General features: G+C 36.2%; 2 protein-coding genes across 2 annotated transcripts in view; one reads left to right on the plus strand and one right to left on the minus strand.

The window, feature by feature from the left end:
• LOC106637063 (uncharacterized) overlaps positions 1-23,312 on the plus strand; it is an 80,427-nt gene that overhangs the window by 23,778 nt on the left and 33,337 nt on the right. The gene's annotated exons all lie outside the window — the stretch shown is intronic.
• Positions 1-23,312, minus strand: part of LOC149373718 (electron transfer flavoprotein beta subunit lysine methyltransferase-like) — a 70,065-nt gene that overhangs the window by 9,616 nt on the left and 37,137 nt on the right. The window contains exon 2 of the mRNA XM_089595887.1: positions 4,566-5,021. Coding sequence (XP_089452013.1) covers positions 4,566-4,992 — 427 coding nt within the window. The 5' untranslated portion in view covers positions 4,993-5,021. The remainder of the gene's footprint in view (positions 1-4,565; positions 5,022-23,312) is intronic.

A 23,312-nucleotide genomic window follows, 5' to 3' on the forward strand; every position in this document is an offset into this window, starting at 1 on the left:
AATAAGACCATTAGGTGAAAATAAAAGCTGATTGAAAATTACACTTTTAAAATTTGCTCCCATGAAGAGTAATATTTTTTATATGCTCTTTCATAAAAATAATATACTTCAACACTGAAATAATTTTTTTTGACGGTGTCCGTTGTTTGAGAAGGGCGTCACTCTTGAAAGCAAAGTTGTATTTTGAATACTTTTACCATGAATTCCATACTCAAAATTTAACGAAAAAAACTAGTTATTAAAACTAACAATGTATCCCAGAAGACGAGCAGATGCAATATTTTGAATGCACAAACTAACCGAGGACTAGAAACTATGTACACAACAACGTAAAAATTGTATTAATCGCTCGGTAATACATTTGCAAAAATATGCACATATACATATTTTCACACGTATGTTCTTTTTTCCTCGTCGCTTCAGCAAGTCACTAAGTCAGTAGGTCAGTACAAACCCAAAGCCTACCTTAGAACTCTAATAATCTACTAGAGCACGTGATATGTCTATGGAATAATCACCGTTTCGTGAAAGCATTGCCTGCATTTAAATGAGCGAGATGAAAGAGCAGCAAAAGGGTTATTTGTAAAAGCTTTTATATCTACTGGACCGATCGAAAATCTCTGATGCGCATATGCTGCTATGCTGTGTGATACGCTGTTCACCCGTACCATGTATCTTTTATCCCGGCGCAAAAAAAGCTCTAAAAAAGCTCTAAAAAAATGTATTGGAAGAGCGTATGGCGAACGGGTGAAGTTGAGTATGTACTCACACGCTTACGAGAAAAAAAAATCGCGTGTAGACTATATATATAAAGGCAACTTACACATACAATAAACAAAATAGTTGTACTAATAGTTTTAGAATTAATAATAATAATAATCATAATAACGATAGTGATAATAGATCTTTGAACAAAAACAAAGTGAAAAATCTCTCGAAGGCACACCAAAGCTTTAATAGATTAAAGGTGAAGTTCGTATAGGCATTATGTGGTGGCAAAATAGTGGCTTTAAAGTGGAGGTCTAGTTTATGTATAAGAGAAAGGAGAGAGAAAAAAGAATATCAAGAGTGTTGGAAGAGTACATGGGGTAGGCCAATTTTAAGAGCCTTTCTAGCACTGCCACCTGTAAAATCATTCTCCTCGTATACGCATAGAGCTGGTAAAAGCACGTGCTTTGTTGTTCACCCATTTATTTTTACATCGTCTCGAGTGCAGCTCTCGACAAAGAGTTGACTTCCAACTTGCTTCATACCGTTCCCCTCTCCGACCCCATCGCATATATTAACACTTATATTAACAAGTGGGCTTTTTGTTATTACGTGTTTTTATACACACACACACACATACACACACACACGTGCGCGGGCATTTTTTAAAGAAGTGGTCAAAGAGTGGAGTGGAAAAATTTGCATTTCGCTGTCTGGGCTTTTGATGGACAACAGATGCTTTCCGCGTATGTGCGTATGCAGATACCCATACCTTTACATGCACGTGCAAGAGCGAACTATGATTTTGCAGTTTCGGTGCAATTAGCGTAACGTATGTAAACAGCAAACATGTTTTACAGTGTGAAACATGACCAGTAATTATAAATTGAATGGAAAATTATTTACGAAATGTAAGCAGCGTTTCAACAAGAAAATTGTTTCAATTTATCAACATATAACTTAATTTTTTTTATACATATATAAATTGGCTCATGTATATTGAACAATTAGTTTAACAGATATCTTACATTTCCTGCAATTGAAAAATTATTTCATAACTGAAGTTGATGTAGATTGTAGATTATATAATCACAAAATTTGATGTGTGAACTGTGTCTGACCGTATAAGGATACTACTACTTAATACTGATACAGAGCAAATGTATTTAAGATAAGAAGACAGTTAATTTTATTTATTCACGAATAGAGAAAAATTTTCATTTTACTCTTACAATTGATGTCTCTGACATTATTGTGGATATTTAAATATTCAGTAGTAGTCCCTACGTATGGTCAGACATAATTTCATTAATTTATAACTTTTGAAAGTATAATTAAATCTAACTGGGTTAATTTTTCATGATGCAATTCATCTAGAAACTAAGGTTCAATAATTTGTATTATTTGTTAGTAAAAATCTCCTATATTATAAAAATATCAGGTTAATTGTAACACGACTTCAAAAAAATATGTTGATTAAAAAAAAGCATTTTTTCTCCAGTTTTTTATTGCACTGAAGTGTAACACTTCATTAATAATTAATCCATACGATTTGAGTATTTACTAGTATACGTACATAATACAACTTACTGTTAAAACTACGCAAAAAAATTCGAAATGACAAATAAACTAGTTTAATTTCTTAAAAAAAAAAAAAGAGAGAGAGAAAGATAGATAAGTCCAATAAAGATAGTTCGTTCTCACAAGTTATGTACTATTGTAATATTCAGTAGTAGCCCCTGCGTATAGTCAGCCAGAAATATACATAGCAATTATTTTTAATGAATAGCAACAAGCCTTATTTAGTTTTTATAATGGTGTGGTACAATCTTACTAAGGAATATTTTCGTATCATAATTTACTGAGAAACTACAAAGTTAAAATATTTTTATTATTTAACAGTGAAATAACTCAAATTGTGATTTTTCTTTGAAAACACTTTGTACAATTATTTTCATGTTAATTTTGTGAATATACTCAACATTTAGGCTGTAATTGGTTAATTACTTTTTTCGGCAAAGCATATATTCCTAAAAAAAGTTTTTTATAAAAATTATACAATATTTTGTTTAAATCTCCGAAAAAATTGAATTGAACAAACCTAATTGATATAATAATAGATTTTTAATTAATGTAAGTACTACACGTGCAGCTATCGTTAGTATATTTAATAATAATAATAATAATAATAATAACAATAATAATAATAATAATAATGACAATAATGATAACAATAATAAAATCACCTGGATATAGCGAATTAGAAAATTATTGTTAGCATTTTTCTGGGAATAACATCTAAAATCTTTGAACTCTCACGCAAGTCCAATTCTTTGCAAATGTACAATAGAATTTATAGGTGCTCTAGTAAATCTGTATAATAGCATTATATTAATTTACAGAGAATCGATAGCTATAAAACCATCACTCTAGGGATCATGTAGCTACACACACATGACTGAACAAATTGAATAGTGATCCGCTCTTTATAATTGTTAATTTGGGCATTTGTGTAATAGAATCGCTACCCTCATTTTAAAGTAGAATAACAATTACACACGTACTCGATAGGATTAAGTAGGCTTGGCTCGATATAATTTGATTGAATATAGATGGAATCGTCTCATCGACTTTACTTTTGATGAATTACAGTTTTTACCGTAAATAATATTTTAACCACACCTCTAAGGTTGTCATTAAAAAAAGTAATCCTAGCTCACCTTCAAATTAGAAAAATTGTGCTTAAAGCGAATGAACGTAACAGTACAGCTGTATACAAAGAATATATATCAATGAGAAAATTAAAGTAATTAAGTGAAATTATAGCAAAAATTATGTTTATCTTGAAGAAAAGAAGGAGAAAAATCATATTAGGACCGTATGAAAGAAATTGTCCATGAGTTTACTGCAAGAGAAGCGTTTAAGTTAGAAAAAACATTACAGAAGAGCAGATATCAAGGGTAGCAGAACCTCTCTGCATGGAGAATTAAAAACTTTTTATGGACAAGAATAGTCTCGAAAGTTTTGCGAGCGTGAATCCGTATACACACGCAACAGCTACAACTCACGTGATATAATGTTTAGCACTCCTGAGCCCCATTTTTTCATCCCGCTTCTCTTTACCCCCTGCCCGTCAAACTAGCTGACAAACCGCTCTAGTGAGCTTTAATAGGATTTCTAAAAGTTTCTTAAACTTTTCATAGAGTTGGATAAATTGATAAGTAGGTTTACGTGTATTTTTCATCTATGGTGACAGAAAAGTAAGGTTTTTTGCTTTTACTGCAATTTGTTGTCATTTGATACATGCGGTTCATCAAACTAACATACGATAAGCATTAATATTAATTGTCAAGCTCTCAATTAACTGTTTAGGTAGTAAAAATAAAAAACGGTACATATACTGAGTTTTAAGCCTAATATTAGCCGTCAAAATCAGTTAACGCTCATTCAAATAATGGCTGACTATTGGCATGTATTATTCCTTAGTATTTGAACTACGCAAAGGAATTTTGTATGAGGAAAAACAAATATTACTTGTAAGTTGAGAAAAAATAAGACTACTTAATTTAATCTAGTTCATTCTTATTACCAGTTTAACATTGCCATGCACTACATATTTCAATGATAAGTAGTAACACCTACGCATAGTCAGACAACTGTGAACAAAATTTGTGTTTTTTTTAAAAGAGCTCCCCTCGTAAGGTTTTTTTATAACTTTCAAAAGAATAGTTGTAAACTTTTAAAGAAAATTTGTAAAAAATATAAAAGCATGTAATGTACTCGAATATTATCTCCTACGGTAAATTTGAGTGATTGATGGAGAAAAATTCTTTGCGAGGTACAACAATACATTTTACCTTTATCAATATCATTAGCCAGAACGTGCCGAGCCCCGGAGATCTTCGCAGCGATGGCTCCAGCCCCACACCCGGCGCCAAAATCGAGTACCATCGTCGCGTTGCCTCGTGGAAAAAGACGTGGTCCCTCGTCTAAAACGTATCTGGCGATCGCCTGCCCTCCTGGCCAGTAAAAAGCCCAGAATGGCTCCTCAAAGTACTCGATCGAGCCAGAGACTGGGCTCCTGTACAGCGGGCAGTCGCTCGTCAATAAATGCAGCTGCAGTTCGGGCGTCAGGTGCTTTCGAGTGACGAGCGTGTGCCGCTCGATCGCCGCCTCAATTTTCTGGGAGCTATTGTTGTTGCTGCTGCTACTGCTGCTGCGGATAATGGAGTTATTTCGGACGCGTCGACGCCAGTGGCTGTTCAGCAGATTGCCAAGCCTCATTTTAATGACTGACACTGCAGTTTGCCCACCTGTAATGGAGAGTCTGATAAATTCGCGTTGTTACAGAACTAAAGAGTCATGGGCTTTCACACGATCTCATACAGTATAGCTTGCAGAGTGATGGAACAGTGTACCGAAATTTCCCTTCTTGATTTAAAGAATGAAAATTAGTTTTTCAAGTGGGATTTAATTAATTTTAATCATCATCATCATAGCACTATGTGACATTGCAAAGTGGACTGCAAAATTTTTTAATTACTTTTTTTCAATGCATGAATACAATGACTACACGTTTGTCGAATAATGTTAATAACTCTTGTTGATTTCATTGTGAGTAAAATTTCGGATACTGTTTATATACTTTCATTGATTAATTTTTCATGCTGTTACTATAATAAACTATTTTTGCTGTAAATCAGCAGTAACATAAAAAAATAGAAAAAAAAACATGTTTGATTTGTTTTGTCTTTAGGTCAATTAGAAATATTTTAAACAATAAATTTCTTGTGATGATTGATTTTTTAAATTTAATTGAAATTATTTAATGCACAAGATAATAAAACAACTTTGAACATCGAACCGTATATAATGTCACGTTTATTCTAAAAGTGCCTAAATATGTAAATGATTTTTAGAATACAAATTGGCAGGAAACGTGTAGGTCTTTCAAGCCAAAAGGTATTTTATTAGAACCGCATTTTGTTGTACTAACAAATCTCTTATGCATCACATTTTTTTACCAACATTTTAACCGTCAGATAACTAACGCATTTCACTTGGACAGTACACGTTTGACAGAACCAAGCTGTATTTTAAAACAATATATTTTTATGTAGAAATATAAGTATAGTAAATAACTCGATGGATTCACAACTGTCCATCGTAGGAAATTTTATACGTCATTTTCGAAGTCCTTTTAGATTTTCCCAATGTAATACATTTATGCTCACGGTCAGTGCAGCTCCTTATCACCATGTGGCCTTACCACCACAATAATTAGATTAATCGCCTATCTTACACGTGTTTAACTTTATTAGAAGTCCTTTTTTCTCAGTACTGGTAACTCCATTTTCTTTCAACATTATCGAAGAATGCTCGCAGAGTCATTGCCAAATACTCGTACTGTGCATCTGTGCATCTGCGTGGCGTCCAAACGATCGAAAGTTCGCGTGTGAAGCCATTCCCACGAGCCGTCGACTTTCGATATTTATGTCGAAAAGTCTGGGGGGCTGGGAGAAAAAGAGGAATCTTTTGAATAGCTTTTGATGCTGTACATAGGTATAAAGTGTAGCGCAATAAAATAAGCATTTTTGCCGTCCCCACCGCGTATTTAAGAGCTGCCGTAAATTTCAAAAGCTTTGCAAATATTACGTCAACAACAAATTATCCCACCCCATTTTTCTGGATGTATTTGCTGTGAACAAACAGTACGTACAGTAGGTGGGTAAATATATAAAATACAGTACCTATTCAAATTTTTCTTCACCTACATTTACCAAGTTACTAAGATTAGTTAAAAATTAGTTTCAATCTATTAATATTTAGAGACATGATACTTTTGTATCATAAATACCATCGCAGAAGAAAATCATCCAATCGTATACGAGTATAAAGGGGCATACAAATTTTGCGTTAAATTAACGTAACATGAATTCAACGAAAAAAAATTCTTTCCTCCCTTTGTTCTCTCGTAAGCTTTGGAGAAGCTGCTTGGCAGCTGATTTCAGCCACGGCTCTCGAGTTTATCGATTAATTAGTCAGAACGGCTGAATAATCGATGCAAAGGAGGCAAGGCAGTAGAGTGCAGGTAAGCTTTCCTTGAATTAGCATCCAACGACATCGTCACAATTAAGCAAGAAGCCAAATCCACGTACATTGTTTGTCGACAAATCCTACCTCTTTGGCATACTTAACAACAAACAACGCACTTTTATTCGCAGATAATCCGATCACGTGCTAAACATAAGCATTTTATTCGCCAATCACTAATCCCTTCCTGTACCTCCTTTAACAGTAAGAAAAATTCACCGATGGTAAATATGGGCTAACTCGGGTGTGGGATCAAAAAAAATGGTACGTAAATATCAACGGAATCATAATTTCTCGAATCTCTACTCATACTGGAAAATTTTTACAATAAAAAAATCTGTACGTTTCTATTTTTCTCCTTCAATTTGCTTTAAGCATATGTTTAGTCCTGCCAAAGTATGCAATTCATAACGAAAATAATTCAAAAACATTACTTCGGAGCAGACTGCCTGTTTGTGCTTCCACTTTCTCATATTCTCCACTTTATCCACTTTTCACCTCCCAAAGCGTCACCTCGAAATTTTTTCTCTCTTCCTTCAATTTCTTTGAAGAAATTCACGCACCTCCCTATATATTACGTGCCAAAGACGCCCAGCTTCTTTTTATTTCCTCCCCTTGTGGCTCTGTCCCTTTAACCCTCCGTCTTCAACAAACCCCAAGATAAACCCTTCCACGCCCACGAGATCAAACAACAAACGCTTAAGCAAACGATCCGCTTCTGGTCCCTTCTCAGTCGTTCTGTAGATGTCCGTGGTAAGCGCTTACTTTTTAATTACTCAATCTCGCAGATGACTCGACATTTCTCTGGTTCACTCTTATGATCTTTTCTTTTCTATCTAACTTTTTAACCTACTCAAGTAAAAAAAAAAGAAAGAGAAAGTTGCAGAGCAAGTTACACTATCTAGAACTCTCCAAGTAAAAAAGAAGAGCAAACGAGTACATAGAATTGCAGGCAGGGGCAAAGAGCGTCAAAGGAGCACACTCGCCCAGCCAGAAGCTTGGGCGTTTAAATTAGCTGTAGATTAGAGAGATGCACGCGTCCCACCCCCTCTCTGACCCTGCAATCTTGCGGCCGGCACGGCTAGTTGTGAGAGAGAATGAGACCACTTTTTTCTCCTCTCTCTCTCTAGTTTCTTTTTCCTTTTTTTTTTTTTTTTTTTAATCTTCCTCCAGGCTAATTGGAAAGTAATGTGCAATTTCTCGCTCACTCCCCCTCCTTCTGTGGCTCTTGATCTTCTCTTCCAGCTTTATTGCTGGCAAATTGTGCTACAGGAAGCGAAAGAGGGAGAGCATTTTTTTTCTTGCATACTGTTGAGCTGACTCAATTTTTTGTTGAAGCCAAAACCTGGAGGAATTTTTTCTCTCTATAACTGACCTCCATTTTGGGAGATTATGATTTTTTGGAAGCAGAGCAACGGAAAATTACATTTTGCCAAAAGATAAATAGCGGAATGATAGAAATATTACCTAAACGAAGGGTCAGAAATAATCTTGCCGACAATAGTGTGCAAAAAATGAATGAACAAAGTGTGGGGATTGTTCCGGGCATCTCAGGCTACACTATAATGTATATCAATTATCAGCAATGCAGAAATTCACCTTTTGATACAAATAACTGCATCTTTGAAGTTTGAACTAAACAGCACATTCATCGCTCAATTAGCCGAAAAGTACGTAATACGCATGGACTGTAAAGTAAAGGCCTTCCTTTCATCTCTTTTTTAACGAAATCGTGATTAAAACGCACTTGAGCTCTTGCGCGGCTTGATTAAGCGCGCCTCGACTGTCACGTGGTATGCTCGCACTTGCGACCAATTTCAGCTAGTAGATTGTAGATGCGGAAATGAAGACATGCTTGGTATGTTCTCTCTCGTTTCCTATTTCACGCTCTTTTATTTTTTCACTCCAAAAAAACCATCGCAAGTTGCTGAAGTCCTTTTTTTTATTTTTATATCAAAGTCGTACTAATGGATTTGACAGCCGGTGTAGGAATAAAAACGTAAACGACGACGATACGGTGCTTGTGCGTGAAAATCGTGAGGAAAAAGGGGTGGGATAAAATGCACCAGTGCTCTGTTGGCTTTTCGAGTATCCTCGGAAAATCGAAGCGCTGATGCATTTTTTAAAAGCACCTTGATTCCGAGTGTGGACTTGTATGTGTGGAAATGGACGTTTTGGTTTTAGATAGTTTTTTTCCGCTGATGTAAGCTATGTGGGCGTTAATATTTCGAAGAACGAAGTAGCGTACATGCAATTTTTTTTTTTGTTCTAAATATTATTGTAATCCATGTTTTATTCATGTTTTGATTAAATCATTTTTAATTATTTCTTTCTATAATTTAATAACCGTCATTTATTAGAGATGATTACGCTACTTTCTTACTTATTGTTAACTATTATTTTTAAAGTTTAATCGTGATGAATCATAAATCGGAGCAACATTAAGTATATGGCCAAATTCTTCGTATTAATGATTGAAAACCACCTAAAGTTAATTGTAAAGATCTTAAGTAGTGATTATATAAGAGTATATATCGAGATTCAATCAGTTGAGTGGAAAAAGATACAGAAACTTTTTACAAAATTAATTTATACCTTTCGTACTTCGGGCTGACCATGCATTGATACTACTACTTAGCATTAAAATAGTGCCAAAGATCAAGAATAAGACAATTTTTTATTATAATATTAAGTAGTATTGCCTTCATACAGTCAGTCAAGATTTAAAAAAAAAATAAATTAGTTTACATCTTCAGTAATTTATTTTACTGGAAAAACACCCTGACTAATAAGTAATAAAAGTAACTTGTGCAATTAAAATTTTGGCTGACCATGCGTAGATAGTACTACTTGCAACTGAAATTTTGCAAAAAAAATTGTTTAGTTTTAATTATTTACAAGTAAATAAGAAAATTTAAACAAAATTATATTCAACCTTTAGCATAAGATGTTTTTTAAATAATTTTTTAAATTAAAAAGAATACGCTTCACTAATGTTCCGTGACTTCGAAAAGTATGTTCAAATCTTTGCAAATTTTATGAAAGCATTTACATGTATTTTTACTTGTACATTTAAATTAACACATTTCATCTTTTGGCACTCAACGGCTCAATGTCACATGCCGAATCCCGAATTTCTAGCGATTGGCACAACCCCACAAATCAAACACCAATTAGCAGTTATCACATACACAGGCAAACATTGATGTAACAATTCGTAATACTAGTATATGGTCAAGAAATTTTAGCAAAAAATTGTACTTAACGCTAAATTATGAGAGTTGCCCGGAGTTATGAGGATTTCAGAACTAAAACTGTGAATGAATTTCCCATAGGAAACAAAGAGAGGAGTACTTTGTAAAAAAAACTGGCGTAATTCGATGAATGAAAAACGTTAGAGAGAAGAAAAGCCGCTTTACTCTCCCGTTTCTTTTTTTAACTGCGAATGAAGCTGAGTATGAGATCTTTGAAAGTGGAAAGTTAAGAGCTCATTGAGGATGAAATTGTTTGAGTTGAAATAAAGTCAAACAACACTCACGATTACCTGGGTTAATAACTCTGCAAACTTGATCTCTGTGTTACTTTATGTTGATTTACAGATAAAGTTTTTTAGCTAACCAAATCAGTTCTGATATTTTATTATAATTTGCTGGAGAAAAAGACGGGGAGGAACGAACACTCAATAATCCATTGACTGCCTTCCACATCCAGGCTACAGTCACAGTATTTTTGTCATTCCTGCAGCTCATACCCAAAGCAAACCGTACAAACAAAGGATCAGAAACGAAAAAAAACGAACCACCCGCGACGACACGCCTAATAAAAGTTTATCCCTGCGACACTTTAATCTCTTTTCGATCAGGCAATTCGTACACCCTTTGAACCTACCCCCTAACGCGCCAACCAATATCGATTTTTTTTCCTCTAACAGACAAAAACTCGCATCACCAAGCGATTTAGGAACAGACAAAAGGCAGAAGCTGGAAAAGCGCCGGAAATTTAAAAACGAGAAGCCAATGAAAAACCTTAGTCCTCGTTAGGCCCATTGGAAAAAAATTGCCATCAAATACTTAACAGTGGCACAAAAATTATCCAGCAAAACTCAAAGAGCTTTTTTTTTAAGAAAAGAAAAGCTTAGTTAAATTTAACGAACCCACGAAAGGTTTTACCAAAATCCTTGTTTTAAAACTGCCCATGCGGAAAAGGAAGTAGAGAAACCACTGGAGGGTGGTCTACTGGAAAACGCAACTGGGTAGGCAAAAATCGAGCCAGTGGTCTGGATAAACGCACAAGAGAGAGTCAACATCTGGGATCACAATCTCATTAAACGAAATTAAATCCTGCATGCCCATTTATTATGAGGAAGAGAGCCAGGCAACAGACTGCAGTTGTACAGAAAATTTTCCGTGTCGGGGTTACAGCATCTACGGTTGAAACTTAGCTTCAAAAAGGCCACACTGCACTGGTATCACCCGGATGAGCTTATATTTTCGGAAAACGTTTAAATTGTGGTGTTTCTTAATCAAAGGACATTAAAAGCTTACTTTTAATAAATCGACGAGTACTTGTATCAATCTAGAATAATTATTTTAAAGAAATTCATGTACACTACATAAGCCACGAACTTGGCTCATTGTTGATTTTGTTACACTGGATAAGTTCTTCCATTTAAAAATGAATAACTTTGGAATGTACATTATGTATTCTTAATACACTCATACGTAAATTACGTTGTAAAATAAAAGGAAAAAATAGAAACTACAATTGCGTAAAAGACAATTTAGGGGGTCTCATTTCGCAATATTAAAAAAAAAAAATGCATAGTGTGGAAATATTAAGCAAAACAAAGAATGCGAGAACGATGGGAGAACACTATAAGTATGAGCACGATAGAAGTAACGCATCTTTATGTATTCACTTTAAAACAAAACGAAATCCGAGTTTGTCAACAGCACAGCATAGTAGACAGAGTCTGAAGCATGTGCGGATATTATGTACGTAGTCAACACAAAAGCGTTAGAAAGTCAACAAGTACAGTTCCCTGAGAGCATGTGTAACCAGAGAATGCTTGGATTTCGTGTTGGCGAATTTGAAGCAATTTTAGGTATGAACCATATCATAAATAGTTGATCATCTTTTTTATTTAATTGACACTGTACATCTTTTCTCTCATTTATTGGTGTTTTAGTTAAACAAACTAATTTTCGTGGAAATAAGAACCAAATGCTAAGATTGTTTTATTACACGACCCCTTCCGTAAAATTGTAACATCTGCGTCTCGATCGTCGTATTGTACAATCTCTCAAAAAAATCCTTTTCGAAACCATCATTTTTTTCCCCTATTGTGTCGTAACATGGTACAGCCATACTAAATAGAAAAATGAACCTGATTTTTCCATCAGAAAAATACAAGTTTCTTTTTTTTTATTCGAACCAATCGATCTGCTCGACCGAGAATTTATTGTATAACGTTATCACACCAAGGCATTGCAAAACTTTGTACGACTCCTTTGTACTTGGCCGGCGGTCGTCGCTTTATTTTTTCTCTTGTTATTTTCCTTTGTTGGTTTTATTGTACTCCCTCACCTCGTTATTCGTTTCACATTCTGGCTCCTTTTCGTGAAAAAGGCAAATCCTACAAGTCTCTGTTTTTTCATTCACTCGATCTCTCTCTCTCTCTCTCTCTCTCTCTCTCTCTCTCTCTCTCTCTCTATCCCTCTTGAAATTTTTAATGCTATGCAGTACAGCACTCCAAGTTTACCCTCTTATTCAATTGAAGACGTTCTACCACAGTAAATAAATACCATCTGAAGACTTCTGACGTGCAATATAGATTGCTGTTACCATTACTGCCTTGCTCGTACTCATGAGTCCTAAATTACAAAACTTGAATGGTTATCATACGTGCCACTTTAATTATTACAATACTGCTAGTATTGGCACTGGGTAAAAGGCAAAGCTGACGTTTTGTATTTTACGTATTCGAATATTGTTAATTACTTGAGGCTATCATGTACATTATCGTTTCATACCCGATCACTGTTGTTATACGATTATTAATTTTCACATTTTAATTAATATTAAATAAACAGGAATTTTTTTGGATGACTTAATTAGCATCTGTATCAAATTTCCTGTAATATTTTATCATAAATTAATAACAAAGTTACAAAGTTAGATTTGCCATTTGAAGCTATTTCTATTTAAATTGTTAGTTCCAGCGTATTTGTTTTACAACGATATTAGCAGTTTGCTTTCCTAAATCTGCATATCTTAGAGTTAATTCGTAAATTTATCATCTTAAAGTTACTAATAATAATTTCAAAGATGTGGAACATGACTGCAAGACTTTCAAAATATAATCCCATCGATTATAATAAATATATTTTAGTTAATAAATCGAATTTTAATTAGATTTTACGATTTTTATTGCTACTATACTCACCTAATATAGTTGATAAAAATACACTGATGTGTTTAAAAAAAACCATCATAGTTAAACTTGAATATGATCAAAATGATAGTGATTACAACAGGCCACAACGTTCCGTTAAAAAATAAGTGTTATAAGACTCTATATTACCCAAAATAACAAAAATCTTAAATTGTATTAATTCTACAATTCAATAGTATGATTCAACTTTTTTTTTTTTTTTTTTTTTTCTTAGAAAATTAAATATCATTACTATCAACTGTAGCACTTGTAATTCACATTCATAAATGTATGTAATAAAACATTCAAATGAATTTAACAGATATAATCACGATTAAGTCAAACTCGTTAAAATAAAATTGCGCTCCTTTTGTCAAATGATTTTATACGTAGTATATAAATCAAACCTTTCTGCCCATTGACTTGAAAAGTACGTATAAAAGTATGTATATTTGTAACACTGTATGGACTTTTATGAAGAGTGAAATGATGATCCATAGGTATTAAATTTAATGTCAAATGTATTGTGTGGAGACAAAACTTTTGGCTCAAAAAAATTTTATTGTTGGACTGGCAAAATAAATATTTGATTGCCAAAGCTAATGAAACATTTTAATTGTCTCATTCTAAGGTACCATTTTTCCTTATACAAATTTCACAAGTTGCCGTACCATTTCTTTAATAATCGATGAAGAAAAAAGTAGCTTTAATACACCACGTTCGATACAGCATAAAAGAAACAGACTTTTTTTCGTTGAACACCCGTTTTTTCACTTCGATGCTCTCAAGTGGGTTCAATTATTTAAAAAAAAAGATAATTTTTGGATGAAAAAAAAAAAAAAAAAAAAAAAATCATTCATTCGAAAAAACGAGTCTCAAAAGGAGACAAAAAAAAACGAAAAAAAAAAAAAAAACACCGCAAACCCCAACCCAAACAGCCAGCCGAGCTTTTGCGAACTGCGCCTTTTCAGGCTCTCCAAACGCAGTCACCCCCCCCCGCAACTTTCCTTCTCTGTATTTACAGTCGTACAGTCGAGCACGCGTGCGGAGCAAAAAATGCATTCGTTTCGCGCGCCAGGGAAAAAGTTTGCTGCGACTCGAGAGATGAGGTGGAATAAGGGGAGGTGGCAAAGAAAAGCGGAAGCCTAAAGTAATTTCTCGAGCTCCGTGTGTATCGTACGCGCGCGTAAAGTCACACTTCCGCGGCTACGCACAAAAGACGAGGGCAGTGCACGCAGGTGGGGAGGAAAAAAAAAGGAGACTGATGAAACATCGCGACAAAAAGAGAAAGGGAGGAGCTTTCAAAGAGGGGGGAAAAAGGAGCGAAGCCGAGGCCGAGTGGGAGAAGAACGAGCTTCGTGTGAGCGAAGCTTGAAAAGATGGCCCGGAAATGAAGCTCCGGGAAATAACTCGGGCGAGCCACAACTGCGGGAAAACGCATCCTGTCCCCTGTATCCTTCAAGTGGCGAAACGAGCATCGGACGTGGGTGTACACCCGAGTATGGATGCAGGTATCACCTGTACCATGCACCGCACACACATCAAGAAAACTCGATCAATGGCCTGGTATTGCCTCTTCCACCCCCGACTCGGCTCTACCACACAGTTGCTCGTCCGTACATTATTCAGATTCTCGTGCACGGAGTAGGGATCACATATATATGCATCTATACACATCCATGCATAAACGAATGTGCGAGGACGTGAGCGGCGAACGCCTATCGGTCTATTGACACGAACTGATAGAAGAGAGAGAAGCAGTATTTCTTGCGTATAATGTATAAACTTGTGGGTGTGTGTGTGCGTATAGCATTTCCCGGGGCTCACTTTCTTGCCCTTTAACGTGAAGGCCTGGGGTGGTATACCTTTATACCTCGCACGTAACTGTACAGGGGGGATGGTCTGATCCAGGCAATCGACGCCCCTTGTACTCGCTTTGTGTACCAACATCCCTCGGCGAATTTCCAGGATATATTTTTTTTGCGTTTCTTCTTTGTTTCGTAAGGATAATACGAGGTATGTACGCAACATCTGTTCGATAGTTGTACGCGCAAGGATTTTTTTTTTTTAATTTTATTTTTTTATTATTTTTTTTTTTTTGTTTTCTTACAAAACGCAGGACAAAGAGATAAAGAGATGTAGTTGAAATTTTTCTCTGTTCAGTTAATTTTTAATTCAAAGACCTCTGACCTCTCGCTTCGTCGCACCTGCTTGGGCGCACAATTTTTCAATTATAAAGTTTCTCATGAAAATCGCTCCCACGGTTGGTTCGAGCCACTGGTGCACAAAAAAAAACTTAATCCTTGCTCTTTTAAATACGTCAAAGGAGCTTTCAACGAAGTTAGGGATCAAAAGATTTTTCTTGATTGGCATTACGAGTGAAAAATTCTCGGCAAAATTGCTCATTGGCTCTTTTTGCGTGGCAAGAGAACAAATTTGTGATGGTCATTATCGAGAGAAAATTATTTTGCCGATATGCAAGGATACTTCACATAATATGGGGGATTCGTTTCCTGTAGAAGCGCAATAGTTACTTAATTTGTAATTGAACATTTCGTAATTATGTTAAAACGCCAAATCTTGTGAGGGATGAATATTACATCTTTAAAAACGCGTTTCATTCGTCAATCAACCGGCATATATATCCAATAAATCACTACTTTAATTGAAATATCAACTCCCAATGTACAAATGTAAAATCGCAACAAAAAAACTGGCAAAGATCGGTAAACAAACAGCCCCAGATACACAAGAGATCGAAAAACTCGCGGGAGCATCCCTATTCTCATTAAATTTTTACGCGATCCGACTTCCCTTACGGAAAATCCACTGTTTCTCCCGTTCTGCTACCCTATTGACTCGAACTCGCACTCTCTGAAGGTTTTCCGAGTTCCATTCGGTTCGAGTTAGTTTTGACACAACTTGCTAATGAGCGCTAGAGCTTGCTATTACCAGGAAAGGGGAAAACGAAAAAGTTCAGCTGCACGGGGACAAAGTATTGTAATTATCCCCTACATACCGATGGAAAGATGAAAGGTGATAATTAAAATTCTGAAACATAAAGAAAGAAGAACAAAAAGGAGAGCAAAATCCAAACTCGTTTCAATCTGTTTCTTTTTTTTCCTTTCTTTCTTTTTTTCTCTCTCTCTCTCTCTCTCTCTCTCTAGCCGGCCCTAATGTTTTTTTGGTATCACAGCTTATTATTATTATTATTATTATTATTATTATTATTATTATCATTTATAATTTAGTTATCCGAATAGCTTCCAGTATTGCTGATATATAATGATACCCACTATAATTCAGTCTAGTACATTTTAGAAATTATTTCCATAATACGGATATTTTTCAAAATTTCAGAGTAGGCATAAACCAAACAAAAGAGAAGTATGTACTCCAACACCTTCCACTTCGTCAAATCGGCATTAAGCGTATCGCATCGCACGTACCACTGCATCCGTTCATACTCCGGCAATTACACAACTACCAAATAATCGTATTGAATTTTCTCGCGAAACGACTATGACGTAGACAAAAAGCACCTCCCCCTGCGCCCTAAATCTCCGATTTAAATCAGATTACCCAGAAACGATCAAATCCACCAACAAACTACATATACATACCAATATACATGACCGGTTGAATGGAAGTGGAATTCGAAGCCCAAATATGCGCGCTCAAATTGAAATTTTCCTGTCGATTTGCGGATGGGTGCGTATCCATGCACATATACATCCCGACGTGATTTACAATACAACTTTTTCTTACCGTCGTCGGCACTGCCCCCGGATTTCCCGGGCATTGGATTTTGCGAGCGCTATAACGGCAACCATGGCACCATATCCATGGACGCGAAGTAGGTACCTTTACTGCTGCTGCTAACAACGTGATTTTCACTCACTCGATTCGGAAAACCCTTACAATCGAGCCTCACCATCACAGTTTCCTTGTACACGGAAAGTTTCGTACGGGTTGAAGGAAAACGGGAAATCGCTTGAGCATCAAGTTTGACTGTCGAGGCAACAAATACCATGTTTCAACAGCCAGTTTCCTCCCGAGAGCCAACCACTTGACCGATTAATCAAGGAGGGATAGTAGAGAGTGTGTGAATCAAAGTCTAAAAAAAAAAAAAAAAAAAAAAGATGAGGAAAAAAAGAAAATTGAATCGATCGACCCTCCCTCATTCGTTCCCTTTTTGATACTATTGAGAGAAGCGAGCAAAGCAAGCCCGTACAGGAGAAATAAGGCAGTGGCGTGCTTGTGGAAGGCGAACGAATTATTGGCACGTGGTGACCGGACACGCCACTCTTTCTTTCTTTCTTTCTTTCTTCCTCTTCTTCTTTCCCTCAGTCAGTAGCCTCGTTTTTTCTCCTTTCCTTCCATAGATTGTCCTTTGATGTACATACATACATACATACATACATACATACGTATGTTTATACACAGTTGAGCATTGGGTTGTTCGCTTTTCCCCGTTTGGTCATTATTTACGGAGTTGCTGCGGGAGAACAAAGGGAAAAATATAAAGGGGTCGTGGAAGAACTAAAGCAAGGGACGATCGAACGATTAATTTGCCGCACTTTACGCGTCACGATGAAATGGACTGTGACGACGACAATGATAAATTTTTTTTATTTTTTTTATTACCATTATGACTATTTTGTGCATGGAAATGTCGAGGTGACAATCGAGTGACATTTTTCGGCTTCGTGGCTGTGCGCAGTGAATTATTGTGTATCGTCGATAGGCCGGTGAAAGTGGAAACTTTTTCATTTACTATATTTTCAACGCTTATTATTGCACGGGAGATTTAGGAGAAAGGAAGGTCCTCCGAGTTTCAATGTGATCTCTGTACTATGAACAAAAAAAGCATCTTAACTCTATTTTATTGTGTTTATAACCCACTAGTGAAAGAATTTTAAAATCTGGAGCAGTGATTCTAAAACTTGAATGAAATCAGGGTCAAATAATTTCTGTACATTATTTTGTATTCAATTTCAAACATTTTTAACTCATCGGTGCATCCAAAATGAAAAGATGAAGTAACCGTTGATCTCTCGTGTCTGCAGTAGAGTGCTAGGATCCTATTTGATTTTTTGTTCTTACATTTTTACATGTCGAGAAAAGGAGAAACGCTGCACTGCGTATGAAGGATCTGCCAGAACGGATGATAAAAATGAAAACATCAAAGTATAGTGTACCTACATATTACATACGAGCATAGGTATACGGGTATAGCGTTGTTTGATCTCTGAAAATCTTTGTTGCTCATATCTTTGTATTTATGGTTTCCTCTGTTGGTCTGATCAAGTATAAACACACAAAAACAACTGCCGATTTCAATCGGGTGTAATGAAAATATGTATGTGCCTCAACTGAAAAAAAAAAAAAAAAAAAAAGAAACAGAAACATTGTTTGTTCGTTTTGATCAAAAGTATTTGTTAGCAATGAAAATACACAGAAAAATTTTCCAATACCAGGTGGATTTTTGCGCGCACGTAAACCAATATTTCCTTATGAAAAATAAAATTTCCACGCAGCAATTAGACAGTACAAACCTAATCAATTCTGCGAAAGCTCTTTCACCATCCATCGTCAAACAAACGTTTCTTTACAAAAACACATTAAGATATAAAAAATATACTTGAAAAAAAGAATGATATCCACCAGAAAGATCTGACACCCCGGAAAATTTCAATTATTCCATCGTCGGTGGAATAAGCTTTTTTTCCCCTCTTCGCAGTCATATTTCCCAAAAACACCATGTCAACGGAAAATCGAACGAGAGCGGGGCCGCTTGCACTTTCGCGATAATAAGCCCGTCAGTTGGATTTTTGTCCTCGAATTACACGGCAATTGTTTCCTCTTTGGGATCGCGCCTCCGTCGACGCGTCAACGCCCATCCAGCTGTCACCTGTCGCCACCACAATGTCACATCGCCCCGCTGTCGTTCGCATATATATGCATTATGTAAACGACAGAATTGAATGCGCGAAAATGCACGGGAAGAAAAATATTTTTTACAAACGAGCGGCTACGAAATTTCTTGTTTACGTTTCGCAAACGGGCGTGTGTGCGTACATACATACTTTTCCGGGCGATAAATCATTCGGGGAACATGTACCTACCGACAAATGTATTTTTGTCGTTGAGAAAAAAAAAATAAAACCATCGCCCTTCGTGAGAGGAATACGTACGTGTGTTTCCAAGGGGATGTTAGTCGAAACTATTTTTCCTCACTTATTGCCCTCGCGCTGAATTCACGCGTATACATGCATATGTTGTACGTACACACATGAGTCTGTGTACATATAATAATGTATGCGTAGGATATATATATATATGAATTCTCATTCGCGCTATTGCATTTAGTGGCGGAGAGAGAATGCGCGTAATAAATTATGGACAGATGAAATAGTACATTGCGCCTCGAGGGTCGAGAAGGTACGAGGGGAAAACAAAGTCGTGCTTGCGCCCGTACGTGTGGTTTTGCACCATACCCTGCCAGAAAGTGGATATTTTTTTTCTCCACTACTTATGGACACTCTTATCTTTACTGTACACGTGTGTTACGTGTACATTTCCTCTCTCTAATATTAAGAACGAGAGGACGTGAGAATTGTACGGGTATTTTGAATGAACATTTTTTCCTACTTCTTTCACCCAGAAATTTAATTCTATACGTATGATTGAAGAATGAAAAAAAAAAAATTTCCGTAACATCTCACTCGCACACAGTTTTAACCTGTTGATTAATTTTAATTTAGCCTTTCACTCAACACCAGTGATGCAAGTAATCAAGGCTACAGTCAAGAATTTCGTGAAACTTGTTCTGGCTACGTATAGCAACACGACAATAAATTGCACACCCCACGGTACACAGAATCATGCCATTTAACTTTTGACATGGCAGAGAGCGCGAGGATTACCAAAGGCACGTATCGAAAATTCCTGGGCACCACGCTGTACACTCAAATGCAAATTAATTGTCACGCCTGCCTGCGAGCACCCTGGAATATTGAAACTGATTCTACGCCCCCGTCGTGGTGCTCCCGATCCGCTCGAAAATTGGAGCAGTGATTTGTTATTATCTCTTCATTGTGAATCGATCGAGCTACCCTGCGTATATGTATACATCATCCCGATGATTCAACTCGAGGATTCGTCAAACTCAATTGTACTAATCACGGCTCAGAATGTGATAAGCAATGTAATATGGAATTTTCTTTTAATCAAAAGTTGGGGATAAAGACTTTTCAGGATTTATTGTTAACCATAAATTAAAATGGTAAACTTTACCCTGAATTTGATGAAATATTGTGTACAATCCAAAAGACTCGCGTAAAATTAAAAAAATTAAAATTTGAAACTTACAATTGATGATCCCAACAGCAACATCATCGTAAATGACGGGGAAACAAAAACTTGTTAAAATTTTTCGAGATTCTTATTTTCACTGTGTACGTAAAAACTCTCGATTAGTTAAAAAATCCTTTGCACGCTGGCGATAATAAGTAGATACGTTTTTCAAACATGCAATTATAAGTGTACAGCGTAACCTACGTTATGATGAACAACTGTACTGTTAAACCCCAACGCTACTCCATCATCAACATCAGAGCAAAAAGTAACTGCGTATGGGGTAAAAATAATAAATTAAAAGCCAACACGCGCAAATTAAACGATGCTCGTACATTAACGAGAACTCATATGAAGAATGTTCGAGTGAAAGAGCTGTTGTGTACACTTTCGCGTACACGTGGACCCAAATATTATTTTGTACGCTGACTCTCGGAAAAATTAATTAACCTAATCGACAAAAACGACGTCTTTTTCGCTCACCCGGAGATAAATAACTCAGGGCATGATCCTTGGCGTGGGAAAAAAAAAAAAGTAAACAAAAAATGAAAAATCCTTCGCGTCTGCAAAAGTACCTACAACTATACTCAACCGACCTCGCGGCTTTCCGTTTCAAAAAGACATTTCATTATTAAAAGAACCAGAGCGCGCCGCCGTCGCCCGCGCACTCTCTCCGCGAGGACATTTTTTTTTTTTTTTTTCCATCCTCCTGTGTACCCCCAGTCGTTTCGCCTCCTCGCGTTCATTTCGTTACATTCGAGCTGACTGTGTGCACAAGCCGACACATTTTTCACAAAAGGCGCGCGAGCCCCGACCGACTTCCGTCCGTCCGTCTGTCTGTCTGGCCGTTTCTTCCCATTTGGCTCCCTTCCCTTGCGCGCATACTTTACGCCACTGGCACGGACGGAGGAGAAATGTACCTTGATGCGAATGAAATTTACATCGCGAACTCGCCCGGCGAAGAATGTAAATTTTCCAAATCTCGATGTGCGCGCGGCTGCCTCGCGGGATATTTTTGCATACTTGACGAGGGCGAGTGACGAAGTTTCCTCGCTCCGAGACCTTTTTCGCGCCCATGTAAATAATCTCCCTTTCCCATTGTATCGCGTTGGAGGTGGTGCAGTTGGGCTGACAATTGTGCTTCCTCGTGCGCGTAGGTATCGTGGCAAGCTGATCACGTCGCGTCTCGCCGAGTTGAGGGGCTCCTCGATCGAGGATTTTCATTGGGGAACGAAGAGTCGATAAAAGCGCCACGGTTTTTTACTGTGTATGTACCCGAGTACCGAGAGGACCCTTTTGATCGTTCCAACAGGGGAATCTACTTTTTGTCTTTCTTTTCGTCTTGCAAGCGTCTGTTCTCGAGTTGTACCGTGTGAACTCGCACTACGGGAGATGACAGTTTGGCTTCGGTGAACTCTTTTTCTTCGTTGCAGCGTTAACTTTTAATTGGAAGTGAAAATTAATTTTGAAAATGAAAGAAAGTCCGCGATTTTTGTACATGGCCGCGATCTCGGGAATTTTATTGTTAGATTGTATGGATGTGAAAGGTAAGTCAAACCTGTCGCTTGACCTATACACACACTGTAACGGAAACACTTCGTTCATTGTTTCAAAAATAAAATCCAAAAGTATACTTTTCTTGAAACATTTTTCCCTCTTTGTGTGTCGTACTTGAAAGAAGCAAAAAAATTTTTTCAAAAAAAAAAATTTTTTTTTAATGAACGAGGTCACCAAGAGTGTCGAATTTTTAATGCAGCACGAGTAGGCCAAGCGCCTGGTTTGACTCATATTGAATGTCTCAGAAATTAAAAAATGCTCAACTCGAAACTTTGTAATTATTAATGTCTCATCTGGAACCACCATTTATTATTTTTTTTTGTATAAAATTCACTAGATCAACAAAATAAGGAAAAATTCTTATTTTCTTTTTTGTTGAAGAGTTTTTTAAGGCACTCAAGCTTTTTCTTTAAAAACTCAACTGTCTCAATTAACCCAAATCACAATTCTTTGTCTTAATTTAACTTTAACACTATTTTCTTAGTTTATAGAGTACATTTTATGTAAAAATTGAGAAAATTATTGGCATGAGTATTATCATTGTGTAAAAAATATTAGTTTAAACCAGTAGTTAAGGGTAACAATTCATTTTCAAAATCAATGCTCAGAGACCTATGGTATCGAAGCAAATAAATTTCCGTGTAAATCTACCTACTAGAGCCGTGGAGCATAGTGACAAAGTATGAGCTCTATAGCTGGGCACCAATAGATTTGTTGCAATAGCAGTCACGTATTTTACTTTCACATAAATTCGTAGTTACCGAATATACATCACTTATGATTTATTTTATCCCATCGATTATAAATTATAGCCCATTTCGATTATTGATACACGATTATCGATATTTGATAGGAGTACTTGTACTGTGTCCAAATTGAAGTAGTTGCACCTAACATTGACTTCTAAAATTAAAATTAGAAAACGCAGAAAGCGATTTTTCCTTGACTTTTTAATTTAAAAAGCTAAGAAAATTGTGTAAACGATTTTTCAAAGTAATTTCCTCATACAAATTAAAACCACACTATGAAATACTCGATTCCAGATACTTGAATCCTCCCTCATACTATGTATACTCGAATTATCAACTAAAAAAAAAAATTACTAACCTCACGCATCACTAGTAAATTAAAAAAGTATGACCATTTCCATACTTAGAAAAAA

Source organism: Copidosoma floridanum, unplaced genomic scaffold (assembly GCF_036245765.1).
Source record: "Copidosoma floridanum isolate Cflo_tuat_1 unplaced genomic scaffold, Cflo_Japanese_pri ptg000029l, whole genome shotgun sequence".
Lineage (NCBI taxonomy): Eukaryota > Metazoa > Arthropoda > Insecta > Hymenoptera > Encyrtidae > Copidosoma > Copidosoma floridanum.